Here is a 17563-nt window from a genome sequence, read left to right on the forward strand (position 1 = left end):
TTCTAGTACTTCCAAGAATAAACAAGGACAGAACTAATATATCAAATAAGTGAGAAATAGAACTTAAATACTTATTGCTACAGTGTACAAACAATTGTCCTCCAGAAGGGATTAAGGTTGGGGCACATGAGTGGCTCATTCGGTTAAGTGTCAGACTCTTGATTTCAGCTCAGGTCATGATCTTGGTGGGGGGGCGGGGGCGCAGGTCATGAGACTGAGCCCAGCCTTGGGCTCTGTGCTCAGCATGAAGCCTAAAGATTGTTTCCCTCTCCCGGTCTTCCCCCAACTCATGCACTCTCTCTCTTTCGCTTTCTCTAAATAAATAAATAATAAAACTTTAAAAAGCAGTGATTAAGGGATAATGCTTTCACATATGCCTCCTCACAGTACTGTATATGCATGTGTATATGCATGTGTGTGTATACACACACACACACACACAGACACACATACAGTGCTATGTGATAGCCAGTATTCATCAATACCATATTAGAATTGCACCAAACTATCAAGTAAAAAGAACATATATTTTTAAAGATTTATTTATTTATTTGACAGAGAGAGCACAAGCAGGGGGACCAGCAAAGAGAGAGGGAGAAGCAGGTTCCTGGCTCAGCCGGGAGCCTAGACTCAGGGATCTGAGCAGAAGGCAGATGCTTGACTGACTGAGCCCCCCAGGTGCCTCCCGAAAGAACCTATTTTATCTTAAATGCTAAACGAACCAGTAGACATATTTTAAAAACTGTTTTTGAATTATTTTCTATTTGGAGGAGTTTTAACTATCTTGGATAATCCATTGTAATTTTGAAGAAAAAAATAAGCAACCAACTCAACCAAATATGTTATTCTCAGAAACAAAGCTTAATAATTAAACTTTTATGTAAAAATAATTTATAAATTCTGAGAAATTATTAATATAATATAGTGTAAAGTCTGACTTTTTTTTTCTTTTCTGTAACTGAATTGTCTGGCTTAAGCTTTGATTACCAAGGCATTCATTTCAAAGAGCCATCCACTTCAAAGAGAGCTATCTCAAATAAACACACTGCCAGCCACGGACTAGGTGAAGAGCCAGGCCACTGTCCCCAGCACTGAGGCATATTTGTTTTAGCAATCTTGGTTGACTTCAATAACTGACCATTTAGGTCATTTTTGTTTTTCTTTTTCTGAGTTTTATGTTTTCACTCTTACATTTGAAATTCACCAATGAGAGGGAGCTGGCTAGGGCCCTAATCTCAACCCCAATAAAAGCAGAGCCCCGGGCTTTGAACTCTCTCCTTCTACCCATGACCTTGCTCCGTGGCCCCATGTGTGCTGTGTAAATTCCAGGTCCTATAAGAAATAAACCTTTATTTTTTCAAAGTTCCCTGATGGTTATTGCTGAGGGGTGTCTTGAAATCATAATGAGAACCACCCAGAGGGGTCCAACTGTAACATTGGTTGTTAATAGACTGAGACTAACACAAAATAACTTTAAAAATACCAGAATCTGGAACAGATTGCTAGGATAGCTAGCTAATTTTCTTTTACCTGCCTCGGACAATGACCTAGTAAGATGGTTAATCATCATTGAACTGATAAAAAAAAAAAAAAAAGCCAGCTAACTATTTAAAGAGAGGCTTTAACAACAGATAAGGGATGGATTTGTAGCTGCCACTGTAAGATTCTAAGTCCAGGTAAGAACCTTTGACATTCTGTAATTTCAGGGTTTCTTCTATGTGAGAAACTGCCACAGATTTCAAGGGAAAAAATTTTCAGATGGAAATGCTAAGTATTACACATTTTATGCTTTCTGTCTTCTATACACTTATGTTTAAGCCCTTAAAGCTCATTAAGTATTCCTTCTGGAGATAGGTGAATCTCAGGTTTATATACTCTTAAAGATAAAATACAGAAAATAAGACATTTGTAATTTAAAAATAAAGTTTGGAACCCTGTTCCTATTACTTTCTAGATAAGTGGAACTTCAAGTTTAAAAAATGGATCTCTGGTTACCTTCTCAAAATACACCACAAGGCAATTATTTTCACTAACTACATGGAATAATTAGATTTATTCCCTATTTTTTTGATTCCATCTTAACTGGATAGTATGGGGCAGAGTGTTAGTTAGCAAACATCAAGAAACGGGATGTGTCTCAAAGTCCCCACCTCTACATTCCTGTTTCAACTTGTTTGACTGATTCAAGGTGAGGAAAAAGAAGTTTTCTAGATAATTTTGTCTTTGATCGAATGAGAAAAAAAAAATTGCTCAGCATGGTTCCTGGCAAAAACTAAGAATTTAATAAATACTATTTCCCTTCTCCAATTCAGGAAGGTGGCTACCCTTATAAGACAGTTGTTATTGTCAAAGGAAGGTAGAAAATGGGGAAAGTCCACCCATAAAATGTCAAAAAGTTAGTAAATTTGTTTTTCATTTTTTTCCTCCTCGGTTCCACGGATGCATAGTACAAACTGGGTCACGTGACTTATACTATTTTTCAGTGGCTTTCAAACAGTAAAATCTTGATGCAGGTAAGGAGAGGCTGGTGAGATCCAGCTCTCCTCTCCAGTCCAATCAAACTAAGCAGAACTGGGCTGTTCTGTTGAAGGAAGAATTGCAGTGCTCTGTCTGAATGCCTGTGGTCCTTTTTTATAAACATATCATTTCTCCAAGTTTTATTTAAACGTCAGTTTTTTGGGACTCTAAGGAAAAAAATATGTCCAGAGAAAAATAAGTTAAATTCTCCTAGTCAGGCTTAAAATGTCATGATGAAGTAGAAAGTGGGGTTTTAAAGCCAAACCTAAATTGATATTCCAACTTTGCAATTACTCTGGAGTTACCTATTATAATTAGCTGTTCTCAGAAACGAGGGGGGAAAGTGCCTACATTTCCCACTTTTTGTCAACATATTTTTTCTCAGTTTTCTAGGAGAGAGGTGTGGAATAGTGACCTGTCTGGGTAAGTAGTGGAAATAATAGGGAAAATTAATGACTATGTTACAAGTTATATCCTCTAGTGGAGCAACAGTGTGGAGAGGTTTTTTTCAGCTGGGAGTAACTGGAGAAATACCTAAGAAGGCTGATTTGGGGCAGAATTACAACCAAGAGATGAGGAAGAACATTACAGGTTAAGAAGGAATATAAAAGGGCAAGATATTCTAGGGACAGGTGGTTCCACAAGGCTGAAGGAGCTTATGGGTATCTTGGGAAATAAGACTAAAAACAAGGGCTGTGTTTATTCATAAATAACCTCAAATAGGAAAAGTGAATTTTACTCTATACACTATAGGAGACCTCTGAAAGATTCTGAAGGTGGATATGATAGTTATAAAGCAGGAAGAAGGCTGAAAGGATAATCAGCATTTAATCAGTTGCAGTAAACAGGATTAGACTGGTCAGGTAATGGCCTTCAAGAGTTCTTATTCAGTAGCTAAAAAACCCAACCAACCAAACAAATAAAACTAAGCTAGAGGGCATAGACACACCATGTCAATCATTCAGAGAGAGATCTGTAATAATAGAATTAAGTGGTAAAAAATGACTTTCTAACATTTAAATTCTGGGGAAGGATACAGAAGGAGGTATTCATGAAAAAAAAAAAAACCACGAAATTTATCAAAGGACTGCTTATGATGTTGGGACCACCCAACTAATAATTTCTTCCCCACTCCACTCCATTCAGTAACTGAATAGGTACAGGCATGTTTGGAGCACATGTAAAAAAGTGGAATAACTAGGATTTACTTAGATGTACATAGATATGGATTTTTGCATTGATGCATATGTTTATATACACAAGTGATAATATCTTTAGATATTTATCATTTCTATATCCTGCATTGTACATATTAAATTGGCATTATATATATTCATGGTCTTTATATATTTATAATATGGGGACTCAATGAATCCTTATTGAATAAATTAACACATAAAATATATAGTTGACTCTCATTATTCATGGATTCAGTATTTGTGAAGTTGTTTTATCATTAAAATTTATTTTTAACCCCCAAATCAATGCTGCTCTTTTGTGGTCATTCATATGCCTGACAGAGTGACAAAAAATCAGAATTGTCCAACATACGTGGTCCCCACTGAGGTCAGATAGGATGTGGCTCTGCGTCCTTGTTTTATCTTTCATATTGTAAATGAGAATACCATATCTTTTTCATTTTTGTGCTATTTTTTTGGGATGATTTTGCTGTTTAATCAGCTCCCAAGAGTACTGTAAAATGCTGGTCGATGTGCGTAAGTGTAAGAAGGCCATGAAGCTCATGATGGAAAGAATATATGAGTTCCAGAAGCTTCCTTCAGGCATGAGCTATAGTGCTGTTGGCCACAAATTTAAAATTAATGCATCAACAATATGTTTTAATTAGATGTCTTTAAACAGAAGCACACAGAAACAAGTTGTAAATTGATTGTTTGATAAAAATGCTGTGACCAGAGATATACAGGAACCTAACCCTATGGGAAATAGAGTTAGGTTCCCTATAAGAGAACAGTATTTAGGTTTCACTGTTTGCAGCAACTTTATAGAACACGGGTACTACAAATAATAAGAATCAATGTAATTATGCAGCCTTATTAAATTATTATCTATCTATGCTTATGTGTGTTTCTATATATAAATATCTTAGATATATAAGTATGTATTATTCAGATATGTATGAATTGAATACATTTTCTAAACCTCAGTGAAGAACCCACTATTAAAGAGCAAATCTAAGGAACAAATTGCTCATTTTACTAGTCTTTAATATAGAGGCTTAATGAAATAAGTCAGTCAGAGAAAGCAAATACCAAATGATTTCACTCCTGTGTGGGATTTAAGAAACAAAACAAACGAGCAAAGGGAAAAAAGAGAGAGAGGCAAACCAAGCAACAGATTCTTTACCAAAGAGAACAAACTGATGATTTATTTGGAGGTGGATGGGGGATGGGTTAAATAGGCGACAGGGATTAAGGAGTGCCCTTGTGATGAGCATTAGGTGTTGTATGGAAATGTTAAATCACTTTGTTGTACACCTGATACTAATAGTACACTGTATGTTAACTAACTCTAATTTGAATAAATTTAAAAAAATAAAAATTAAAAATTAAATAGAGGCTTAATAACTTACAAAATTACAACCTCTTGCATTTTGACCTCAAAACTCCACTTGTAAGAATTTGTCCTACAGATATTATCATACATATTAAGAAAATGTCCTAATGTGAAATACTTAGATACAACTTAAATGTTTTCAATATGTAACTAGCTAGATATATTATGGATAATGGGATAATCTGCAACCATAAGAAAACTAAGGAAGTCATTTATTAACATAAAGTATATAAAGTAGCATAAAAAGGTTGAGAGCAGCGTTAAGGTATGCTGCCATTTGTGTTAAAAAAGGAAACCATTATGTATTTAATTAAAAATATGTATCATATTTCTAGATCATATTCACTGAAAACTGATATTGGTCCTCAGAATAAGAAACTAGATTCTGGGTGGATAAGGGCTAGAGGAAGAATCTTTAATATATGTCTTTTTGATATTTTGTACTTTCAACTACATATATTTTACATATATTCAACTGCATATATTTTCTCTTCAAAAATAAATGAACAAAACCAAAATAAAGTAAGATCATGATGGTGGTAAGGTCAGGCATGTCTAGAGTCTGTCTGAGAGGTACTTAGAGTGTGCTTTGCTTTCTTTAACAAATCCAACCTGCATTTCCAACCTGGTTCTTGAGGTATCTCTTTCTTGAAAACTTCTGGGCTCAGCCACTGTAATTACAGTTCATTACATGATTTTTCTACCCATTTTGACTGTCTACTATGTGCAAGACACTCTTTGGCACCGTGTAAAACTATGAAGATGAATTAAACTTTTATTTGCCTTCCTAAATTTTATAATGTAGGTAGGTAAAACATATTTAAAATTTTTGTGATTTAAAATTTTTATCTCATTTAGTGTGTGAGTCTATACTATTTACTTGTTTCAAGTTCTCTTTATAAATCTATCTTCCCAATTAAAATATAATCCCCCTAAAGCTAGCACTCTGTGTGTGTGTTTACCCTCCCTTTGTGTCTAGCATTTACCTAGTCTAGTACTTGTGACATTAAAGACCCCGAATGAGTATTAGTGGATTTACTGATTGAGGTCAACCTTGCAGCTTTTCTTATTTTTGAATCCTATATTGTTAAAGTGAAATAAGTTCTCCTTTTTCCTCCCTGAATAGGTGATCATTTCAAACCAAGCAACAAGGACAGTTGGAAACACTCACATGCTATCAGTAGTTCCATGATGGACTCAAATCAACATTTGAAAAAGACAGTGGAAGAAACACCTTTCAAGGAAAGGGAAACTAGATGCTGCAATGGATTCAAGGTAGGAATAGTTTCATGCTTCCAAACTAAAGTAAGTGGGGGTTTTGTTGTTGTTGTTGTTTAAGCCAGTTTTGGAAAAGAACATTGTATTTCAAATTAGAATTTCCAACTAAAGCATATCTTAAAATATTAACAGAATGATCTATATCTTGATTTAAATAAGTTTTTAAATTTGAAAAAGGAATTTCTTCAATGATAATTCTGATGGCTGAAAGTTTACTAAAGTTAAAAAAATTTAGAAATCTTTTGATATCTTCTCTTTGGTTTTTGATGGACCAAAAGATATTTATAAATTTCATTAAAACAAATCACTGTATAATGAATAGTATATAAAATGAATTCTTGGAACTGACCTATAAAGAGAGCAGATTCATTAGTTTTATGAATCACTTTGTGGTCTTGACCTACTGATTATTTTTTCTTTTGAAGAACAGCATTTTTTATTCTAATAATTTAAATAATAGAGGCTGGTAGAAAAGAGATTTGTAATAACAATCAAAAAACATGAACCAAATACCTAATTACTGTCTTAGGAAAGCCATTTAATTTTTTCATATGCAAGTTAATAAAAGTAATAATGTTGTGTCTTGATTTTGTCTTACAACTATAAGACATTAGAGGATATAGACTGTATTAGGATTTTCATTGACAGAAAAAAGTACTCCCTGAGTACAATGTTGAAGAAACCAAGACTCAAGGAAATTGAGAAGTTTGCCTAATGTCATCAGCTTGTAATTGACAACCCTTAAACCCAAGTCAAAACCTTTCAATCCCCATAGGGAAGTTTTGAAGAAATTTAAAAAATAAAAAAAAAACAAAACGTGTCTGTCTTTTACCAGTATTTTAAGTGTTTTCCTCAAAGTTGTAGTCTTAGTTGCTGAATAAAGACCACAGGAATCAGACTCAATTGCAATATTGTTATATAAGGTCTCTTTTAACTTTGTCCAGAGAACATGTTTGTTTGTTTTCAGAGATTACGGATAAGGTCTATTCTGATGAAAGATTTGAGTAATATTTAAGCAGAATAGCAGTCACAAGTAAAAGGTAATAGTGAATGCAAATCTAAGGGTAATATGGTATGCTGGGTTCTTTCTCTTTTAAATATTGAGGGTTACAATGATCTCATTTGCACATCAATCTGGCTGAAACAATTAAAATTGCCAGAATGGTCCTTTGTAGCATATTTGCAAGTTAGTATGTACAAAGCATGTTAATTGCAGTCTAATGATCTGGACCAGAGAGCTAGAATAACAATAGAAGCTAACATTTATTGAGCATTTATTATATGTCAGACTCTGTTCTATGGTGCCATGCTTTAGTGGTTTTGTTCCTTACCACGATTCCACCGCCAGATGCTAGTAGCTCTCTTTTACAGATGAAAAAACTGAGACACAGAGAGGGTAAATGAATCGTTCTTGGTCCCAAAGCTGTTAAGTAGTGGAGCCAAGGTCTGAACTGAGGCAGTCTGATTCCAAATCCCATGCTCTCAATTCTACTCCACATTGCTATAGTAACTGTGGTTTTCTATAATATTAGTACCCTCCAGATGTTCAGGTAGGTAGGGATTCAGTGATCTTCCTCATTCTGTGTTTTTAAAAAATTCATCTTCAGACCAAGTAATTCAGTATCAAGCAACCATAGGATTCTTAAACTTGTTTAGGTGCATGGGCACACACATGTACACATGATGTTATTAACATGTGTAAACTCAGAAATGTATCAGAGTGCAAATAGATAATAGACCTCTTAAAATAACAACAGCATAATATGTTAATTAATTGAATTTAAATAAAATAAAAGTTGAAAAGCTAGATAAATAACAACAGCATAGTTTGATTTTTTTCCTTAACACTTACCCTCAAGTTTTGGACTAAACCAACTACATCACATAAACCCTGCTGATACATTCTTCATCTTTACATGTGTCATTTCTGACTTCAGATTTCTTGTACCATTATGTTGTAACAAAAATTCTTAAGGCAATGGTAATGCATCATCATCAAAAAACGTTTAAGTAATAAGGTGGAAGTAAAAGTGCTCCCTTTTTGCCTTCATTGCACTCCCCCTTCAAAAACAATCAGAATAACCACCCCTTATGTAACCATCAGTAATATTCATATCCTGCTGGTTTCCTCTGACTCACTTTCCATATTAACCATCAGCCATATTAGACTTCTGCTAATTTGTCAAGATGTTGAGCAAACTTCTGACTTGGAGAAGTTTCTACTTGCTATTTTCCCTTCTGAATGTTCTACTTCCAGATACCTTGCTCCCTCATTTCATTCACATTTCTTTTTAAACATTACCTCATCCCTGACCACCCCATATAAAATACCCTTTCCTACTCATAACTCATTGATCAAATTTATTTTTTTCATAGCATTTATCACCAGCTGACACTGACACACAAACTCAGATATGTAGATGTGTGTGTGCACATGTGTGCCTTTAATGGCATAAAAAACTAATTTATTAGAGTTCTGTAATAATCTTAGAGTCCTGAAGTTCAGAAGTCCGAAATGGGTCACAGTGTACTACAATCAAGGTGTTGGCAAGGCTGTGTTCCTTTCTGGAGGCTCTAGGTAACAGACCATTTCCTGGCCTTTTCCTGTTTCTGGAGGCTGCCAAAAGTCTGTGGCTTAAAGCTTTCTTTCATATGCAGAGCTGGTGGTCAGTCACAAAAGTCTCAAACTGCGTCAGGTGAACACTGACTCTAAGGCTTCCCCCTTCCACCTTTAAAGGACCCTTGTGATCCCATTGGGTAAACCAGGATAATTCAGGATAACCTCTTTAGGTCATCAGATTAGCAACTCCATTTGAAACCTTAATACCACCTTGCCATTTACCTAATAAATTCACAGATAGGCAGAATAACAGCCCTTAAAGGGAGATGTCCAGGTCCTAATCCCCAAAACTTGTGGAAAAATATACTGTGTGTATATATATGCATATATACACACTTTGTATATTACATATATTTTATATATTTTGTCTTGGTACATTGTATGTTTTTAGTAATTTATCCATTTCTATTAAGTTATCCAGTTTGTTGGTGTAATAGTCTCTAAAAAGTGGTCCTTCATAGTAGTCTCTAATGATCCTTTTTATTTTTTATTTCTTTGTCTTTTTCTTTTCTTTCTTTTTTTCTTTTCTTTTCTTTTCTTTTTTTTTTTTTGAGAGAGAGAGAAAGAAAGAGCGCATGCATGCATGTAGGAAGACTCCTGGCTGAGCCCGACTTTGGGCTCATCTCACAACCCTGAGATCATGACCTGATCTCAGATGATCTGACCAAGAGTCAGATGCTTAATCAACTGAGCCCTGTCCTTTTTATTTCTGTGGCATCAATTATAATGTCTCTTTTAAAAAACTCATTTGAATATGTTATCTTTTCTCTTAGTCTAGGGTTTATCAATTTTTTAAACTTTTCAAGTAACCAACTTACAGTTTTATTGTTTTTTCCTATTGCTTTTCTATTTTATTTGTTATTTCTGCTCTGACTTTTGTTATTTCCTTCCTTCTGCTAATTTTGGTCTTAGTTTTTTTTCTTTTTCTGCCTCACTGACATGTAAAGTTAGATGGTTTATTTGAGAGCTTTATTTTTTAATGTAGGTGCTATGAAGTTCTCTCAATACTGTTTTTTCTGCATTCCATAACTTTTTAAATTTTTTTTTAAGATTTTATTTAATTTGACAGACAGAGATCACAGGTAGGCAGAGAGGCAGGCAGAGAGAGAGGAAGGGAAGCAGGCTCGCTGCTGAGCAGAGAGCCTGATGCGGTGCTTGATCCCAGGACCCTGGGATCATGACCTGAACCGAAGGCAGAGGCTTTAACCGACTGAGCCACCCAGGCGCCCTCCATAACTTTTTGTATGTTGTGTTTTCATTTTTGTTTGTCTTGAGGTATTTTCTAATTATTTCCTTGAATTCTTCTTTGACCCATTGTTGTTTAAGAATGTGTTGTTTAATTTTTACATGTTGTAAATTTTCTAGTTTTCCTTTTGCTGTTGATTTCTGGTTTCATTCTATCATGGGGAGAAAAGGTACTCAGTATGATTTTAATCCTCCCTAATTTGTTAAGATTTTATTTTGTGACCTAACATCAGATATATCTTGGAGAAAAATGTGTGTACCTTTAAGAGAAATGTATATTTTGCTGTTGTTAGGTTAAATGTTCTCTATATATTATTAGGTTTGTTTGCCTTATATAGTACTGTTCAAGTTCTCCATTTTAAAAAATTTTTTTAATTGAAATTCCATCTGGATGTTCTAACCATTATTTAAAATGAGGTATTAAATGTTCCTATTGTATTGCCATAGATACTTTCTGTTTTGTCAATGTTGACTTTATATATTTAGGCACTCTGATGTTGGATACACACATATAATATATATTTATATTTTTTCTATATTACTGGTCAATTGATGCTTTTATTGTTATATAATGTCCTTTTTTGTTTCTTTTTTTAAAAAATTTGTTTATTTATTTGACAGAGAGAGATCACAAGTAGGCAGAGAGGCAGGCAGAGAGAGAGAAGGGGGGGGATGCAGGCTCCCCGCTGAGCAGAGAGCCCGATATGGGACTCGATCCCAGCACCCTGAGATCATGACCCGAGCCAAAGGCAGAGGCTTAACCCACTGAGCCACCCAGGCGCCCCTGTCCTTTTTTGTTTCTTATGACTTTTTTACTTAAATTCTATTTTGTCTGATATCGGTGCAACCACTCCTGTTCTCCTTTGGTTACCAATTGCATCAAATATCTTTTTCTATGACTTCACTTTTAGCCTCTGTGTGTCCTTAAATCTAAAGTGACTTTCTTGTAGACAGGGCATAGTTGAGTCTTCTTTTTCTTTTTTTTATCTGTTCAACCATTTTATATCTTTTGATGGGGGAGTTTAATCTATTTACACTTAAAGTAATTATTGATAGAGAAGACTTACTATTGCTACTGTGTTGTTTTCTGTTAGTCTTGTAGAAGCATACCTCAGAGATATTTGGGGTTTGGTTTCAGACCACTATAATAAAGCAAACACTGCAGCAAAGGGAGTCAAATAATTTTTTTGTTGTTGTTTCTCAGTACATACAAAAGTTATACTTCACTATGATGTAGTTTATTAAGTGTGCAATAACATTATGCCTAAAACAATGTACATACCTTAATTTAAAAAATATTGCTAAAAAATGCTAACCATCATCTGAGCTTTCAGAAATTGATAATCATTTGGCTAGTGGAGGGTCTTGCCTGCCTCAAAGTTTGTGACTGCTGGCTGATCAGGGTGGTAGTTGCTGAAGTTTGGCAATTTCTTGAAGTAAGACAGCAGTGAAGTTGGCCACACCAGTCAGCTCTTCCTTTCATCGCTATCTGTTTTGTTTTTGTTTTTGTTTTTGTTTTTAAAAGATTTTATTTATTTATTTGACAGACAGAGATCACAAGTAGGCAGAGAAGCAGACAGAGAGAGAGGAGGAAGCAGGCTCCCCGCCAAGCAGAGAGCCCGATGTGGGGCTCGATCTCGGGACCCCAGGATCGTGACCTGAGCCAAAGGCAGAGGCTTTAACCCACTGAGCTACCCAGGCGCCCCCATTGCGATCTGTTTGATAGCATTTCATCCACAGTAGAATTTCTTTCAAAATTGGAGTCAATCCTCTCAACCCCTATTGCTGCGTTAAACTAAGTTGATGTAATATTCTAAATGCTTTCTTGTCATTTTACAGTCTTCATAGCATCTTCACCAGGAGTAGATTCCATCTCAAGAAACCACTTTCTTTGTTTGTCCATAAGAAGCAACTCCTCTTCCATTAAAGTTTTATCGGAAGATTGCCGCAATAGAGTCAAATCTTCAGGCTCCACTTCTAATTCCAGTTCTCTTCCTGTTGCTACCACATCCACAGTTACCTTCTCCATTCACAAAGCATTCTAACTAGAAATTCTTCTGAGCAACAGTACTATCTGAAGATGAGAAAAAATCAGTTTATTTCAGTAAAGCAAATAGCATAATAAATTACATCATAAATATTGATGAATCAAGATTAATTTAAAAACCCTATACCTTGTTTCTAAAAGGCAGGAAAAACCTTAGATATAGTTTTCAAGAGATAACTGAAAGAAAAAAAAATCAAATAATAATTTGTAGTATTCAACTATGAAAATTTTGCATTTCAGTAAAATAAGCTAAAACAGCGCCCCATGTTATTATATTAACATGAAAAGTAAGTTTTTTTAAAAAAATAAGAGCTCCAAGAATAAAAAGGGAAACACAACTGTTTCCATTTTTATTCTTAACTTAAATTCCAACAAACATTTAATTAGTATATACTCACGTTAAATTCCAGCAAACATTTAATTAGTGTATACTCACGCTATTTTCCAATTTTGCCTGACTTTTGCCTTACTTCTTATCATCCCAGCTGCACCCCCCAGACACCCCTGCCACCTTTCTCTGGACCTCTCCTTTATAAGAGTCTCCCCCTGCAACTTTTAGGTGGCTGTGGTTAACCTAAACTCTTCTTTTTCATTTTTTGGGCTAATAGGACTACAGGGATTTTGTTTTTGCGCTCCCCCCCCCCATTCCCCCGGGAGAGAAAATGCATGTGCACAAGTGCAGGGAGCAGGAGCAGAGAGAGAAGGAGATGGAGGACCCTAAGCAGGCTTGATCTCAAGACCCTGAGTTCATGACCTGAGTGGAAGAGTAGTTCACTCAATGGACAAGCCACCCAGTTGCCCTAGAGTTTTAGCTTTGAAGGTACTGTGGCCTCACCTCAAAGCCCTAAGAATGAGAAGCTAATCTTACATCTTTTCTTCTAAGTGTCAACTCCCAAACAGAGTCTGACTGCTTTTGTTTGCTGTGTTCCCGTGTCTTCCTCCAGGTGGTTTTGGGTTTCCCCTTAGACTTTATAATTGTTATTTGCTGGAGGATCCGTTTCATGGGAACTTACTGAGCTCTTTTGGAGGTGGAAATGGTTATACATATTTCAAGATCACCCTGGCAACAATGACAGTTGGTGAGCTTTCCCAGAAGGGGTAGGTAGAGTAAAAAGAGAAGAGAGTCTGAAACAAAACCCTGAAAAAAAAAAATTGAAAAGCGAGAATAATATAAGCCTGCTCAGGATACTTGAGAGGAGTGATGCAAAAAATAGGGTTTGATTCATGCAAATGTAAACAACTTACTGGAAAGGACAGGAAAGAGAGTTATGGAAAAGTGAGGGTGCAGTGGGGCAGGAGATTTTTTTAATAGAATAAACTTGAAAATTGATTAACTATAAAGCCGTTCCCTATTGCCTCCAGACAAAACTCTCTCTTGAGCACCAAAACTGCCAGCTGTGTCTACTTGATGCATGTTTATTTTTAGGAATCTCACACGTGACTTTTGAAAAGGTGATTTCATTGTTTTTAACTCCAACACTTCTCTTCTTCTCATCTCAATCAACAATGTTAGTACATATGCTTATCCAAACTAGAAACTTAGAAAATAAAATCAGAAAACTCATTTCCCCTTTTTCCCACATCTTGTTGATTCTCCTCTTAAACTTCTCCAAGGTGTGTCTGTGATCTTTTGTTTCCTTCTTTCCAGGTATTAGGCTTTCTTTTTTTTCTGAGATCAGCTTGGTTTCTCCTTTGTTTTCTTTCCTTCTTTTCACATTTTTTTCTTTCTTTTTTCTTTCTCTCTCTCTTGCTTACCTTCTCTCTTTCTTTCAAGATTTTATTTATTTATTTGTCAGAAGGAGAGAGAGAGAGAGAGCACAAGCAGGGGGAACAGCAGAAGGAGAGGGAGAAGCAGGCTCCCCACTGAGCAGGGAGCCTGATCTGGGGGTTGATCCCAGGACCCTGGCATCATGACCTGAACAGAGGCTTAACCATCTGAGCCACCCAGGTGCCCCTGAAATCAGCTTTCTAACAAATTTCTTTGTTACTTAGTCCATCTTTTACATGGATACTGGAATCAACCCTCTAAAATTTAATTTCCTTATGCTACATTTAAAAATCTCCCAATGTTTGGCATATTTCTATCCTTCTGTTCCACCTGCACAGATAATCTTTCTGTTTTTCAAATCATCTCTGTTCTTTCACTACTTGGGCTTTTCCTGTATTTCCTATTTTGTTTTAAATGCTTATTTCTTCTTCAATTTCTAGGTTTCTATTATCTCTTAAAGACATAGTTCAGATGTCACCACACCTATAGAAACTTTAACCAGGATAGACAGAATTAATCATCTTTCCTATGTATTCATGACTTTATAAATTTATAGTATTCATTACATTATTATGCTGGCATTATTTATTGCTTTTGCCCCAGGAAGTTATTAATACTTTAAGGACATTTATTATGTCTAGCTTTACTGCCCTTCTTACTCTGCACCTGTCTCAACTCCAAGATGTAGTAGAGTAATTGCTAGATTGGAATTGCTCAATAAATGTTTGCTGAGTAAATTAATTGAGGTTCAAATGAGTTAAACTGGTTAATCATGGCTGTACCTCTGGCAAAATAGAAACTTGGAACTGTCTCCTGACTTCAATCCCAGAACTCTTGCCAAAAGATATAATGAACTAACTTGCCATGATTGCAGGTAAATATAGACTTTATCTCTTAGCTGAATACCTCCTTCTACCTGTGATACTTTAATATCCATTGGATAATTGTGAACATTGGTATCTCTGTTTTGAAATCTTTCAGCCTTAAATTCTCTCCCTCATGGCATCTCCTTTTAATGTTTTTCACTAAAGATTTTGGTGTTCTTATTCCTTTTGATTTTTTTTAAGTTCTGAGAAAAATCATCATATAATTCTTTCTCTGCACTTCAGTCCTACATTAGGAATAGGGTTACAAATGCCCATCTTATAGGGTTATAGTTAGATTAAAAGAAAGCACATTTATAAATCTATCTATATTCACTCATTTCATATCCTTCTGAAATCCCAGTTCTTTGGAGAGATTCTTTGGTGGCTATATGTTTACATCTATTACCTTTTGCTTTTTTAAATTTTAATTTTTTTAATTTTAATTTATTTAAATTCAATTAATTAGCATATAGTGTACTATTGGTTTCAGAGGCGGAATTCAATGAACTTTTTCCTTTCTTTAAAGAAGTTTAGAATTATACTATGAGAGTTCCACTTTTTTGAATCTCTTAAGCTAATTTGCCTTTTAAGATTGCAGATATGAACTGTGAAAAAACTTTCTTTGAACTTTCAGAAATTTCCTCTCATACAGGTCAGGGTTTATATTTGATTATATTTATATCCGCTTTAATGAGATGTTCTGTTACTTTCTGAAATTTTCTCCTCTTTGATTTCACACATGAGTGCTTTGGTGGTCAACATTTAGATGAGTTCACTTTTCTGTTTCTTCAATAATCAATAAATCATATTGCCAATATGCTCATTACTGATTCTGCAATGCCTATAATAGTATATGGCATAAAATTGTGTTTAGCTAAATGATCATAAGTCCAGTTTTGCTCTGAATGAACCTAAAGTTAAAAACTGGATAATTGGTATCTCATAATGGTAATAAAAATACATTTATCTGTGCTTACTGTATGGCTAGCACTATGCCAAGAATTTTATATATATTATTTAAATTAATTCACCTAACACCTAACAACTTTACTAAAATTATCTCCATCTGAAAACTGAGAAAACTAAAAAATGAGAGGTTAACTACATGTTGACTCTGTACCAGATTTACAATCTGAATTGGGGGAATAATAATTTATCCAACAATCCAAAAACATTTATGGAGTCTTTACTCATTACATGTCAGGCATCCGAGTTTGATGGAGAGCCTGATAACATTTTCTCTATTTATTCATTAGAAGAGAGTCCAAACTCGAAGCCTTCCAGTTCTTCATAACAGACTGAGCATAAGGCAGAAGCCACATCTTCCTCCCTTCAATTTTATAAAGATTTTATTTATTTGTCTGATAGAGATCACAAGTAGGCAGAGAGGCAGGCAGAGAGAGAGGGAGGAAGCAGGCTCCCTGCTGAGCAGAGAGCCCGACGACGCGGGGCTTGATCCCAAGACCCTGGGATCATGACCTGAGCCGAAGGCAGAGGCTTAACCCACTGAGCCACCCAGGCGCCCCCCTCCCTCCAATTTTAATAAATAATCTGAAGGGTATTAAAAGCAACTCATAACCCTGTTAGAAAACAAGAAGGGATATATTCTGTAAATCAGAAACCATGAGGATTTTCTGAAAGGTAAAGAGTAAAAAGAACTAGAAAGAGATTCTAGTCCAAGACAGGTACAAGAGAAGAAAACTGTGAAGCACGGAAGTGGCTCCAAGTGTGTATCAAAGGCAAAGACACTGATAACAGGAGGAAGAGAGGTCCCAGGGAAAACTGACAGGAGGTTGGTTGGGTATCCCACTGATTCAGTAAGTGAAAACGTGCATCTTTCCTTGTTTAACAGGCCTCCCCTGATCATCAACATACACCCACTTAGTAGTGTGAACATTTTAACTTTGCGTAACATGGACATTTTAACAATATTTTATCTTATAATCTACTAGCACAGTTGTCTTTCCATTTATTTGATCTTCTTTGATTTCTTTAACAATGTTTTGTAGTATTTAAGATACAAGTCTTTCACCTCCTTGTTCATAAATATTTTATTCCTTCAATGCTATAGTAAACAGGATTCTTTTTCAAATTTCCTTTTCAGATTGCTTATTTTCAATGTATAGAAACAACTGATTTTTGAGTGTTAACTTTTTTATCCTGTATCTTTGCTGTACTTGTTTAGTAGTTCTAATAGCTTTTTATATGTGGAATCCTTACAGAATTCTATGAACAAGATCATGTCATCCATAAACAAATAATAATAATAACATAAAGTATAAATAAATAATAGAGTAAAAATATAATTTTGCTTCTTTTCCAGTTTGTATGCTTTTTTTTTCTTGTCTAATTACTCTGGCTGGAACTTCCAGTACTGTGTTGAGTAGTAGTGGCTACAGTGGGTATCCTTACCTTGTTCCTGATCTCAGAGGAAAAGTTTTCAATATTTCCCCATTGAGTATGATGTTAGATATGGCCTTTTACATATGGCCTTTATCATGTTGAGATAGTTTCCTTCTTTTTCTTTTTTAAGATTTTATTTATTTATTTGACAGAGAAAGAGATCACAAGTAGGCAGAGAGGCAGGCAGAGAGAGAGGGGGAAGCAGGCTCCCCACTGAGCGGAGAGCCCGATGTAGGGCTCAATCC

At 35.3% G+C, this 17563-nt stretch overlaps 1 protein-coding gene across 5 annotated transcripts in view; it reads left to right on the top strand.

Annotated features, from left to right (window-relative positions):
• SLCO1B3 (solute carrier organic anion transporter family member 1B3) overlaps positions 1-17563 on the top strand; it is a 75437-nt gene that overhangs the window by 14950 nt on the left and 42924 nt on the right. For 2 of the 5 annotated variants that reach the window (XM_080811035.1, XM_080811038.1), the window contains exons 1-2: positions 1641-1676; positions 6218-6366. In XM_080811035.1, the coding sequence (XP_080667161.1) occupies positions 6280-6366 (87 nt within the window). In that variant the 5' untranslated portion in view covers positions 1641-1676; positions 6218-6279. Of the gene's footprint in view, positions 1-1634; positions 1677-2902; positions 2941-6217; positions 6367-17563 lie in introns of those variants that run through there. The other 3 variants (XM_080811036.1, XM_080811039.1, XM_080811037.1) reach the window with 3 other exon arrangements.

The sequence above is a fragment of the Martes martes genome, assembly GCF_963455335.1.
Source record: "Martes martes genome assembly, chromosome: 8".
Taxonomy (NCBI): domain Eukaryota; kingdom Metazoa; phylum Chordata; class Mammalia; order Carnivora; family Mustelidae; genus Martes; species Martes martes.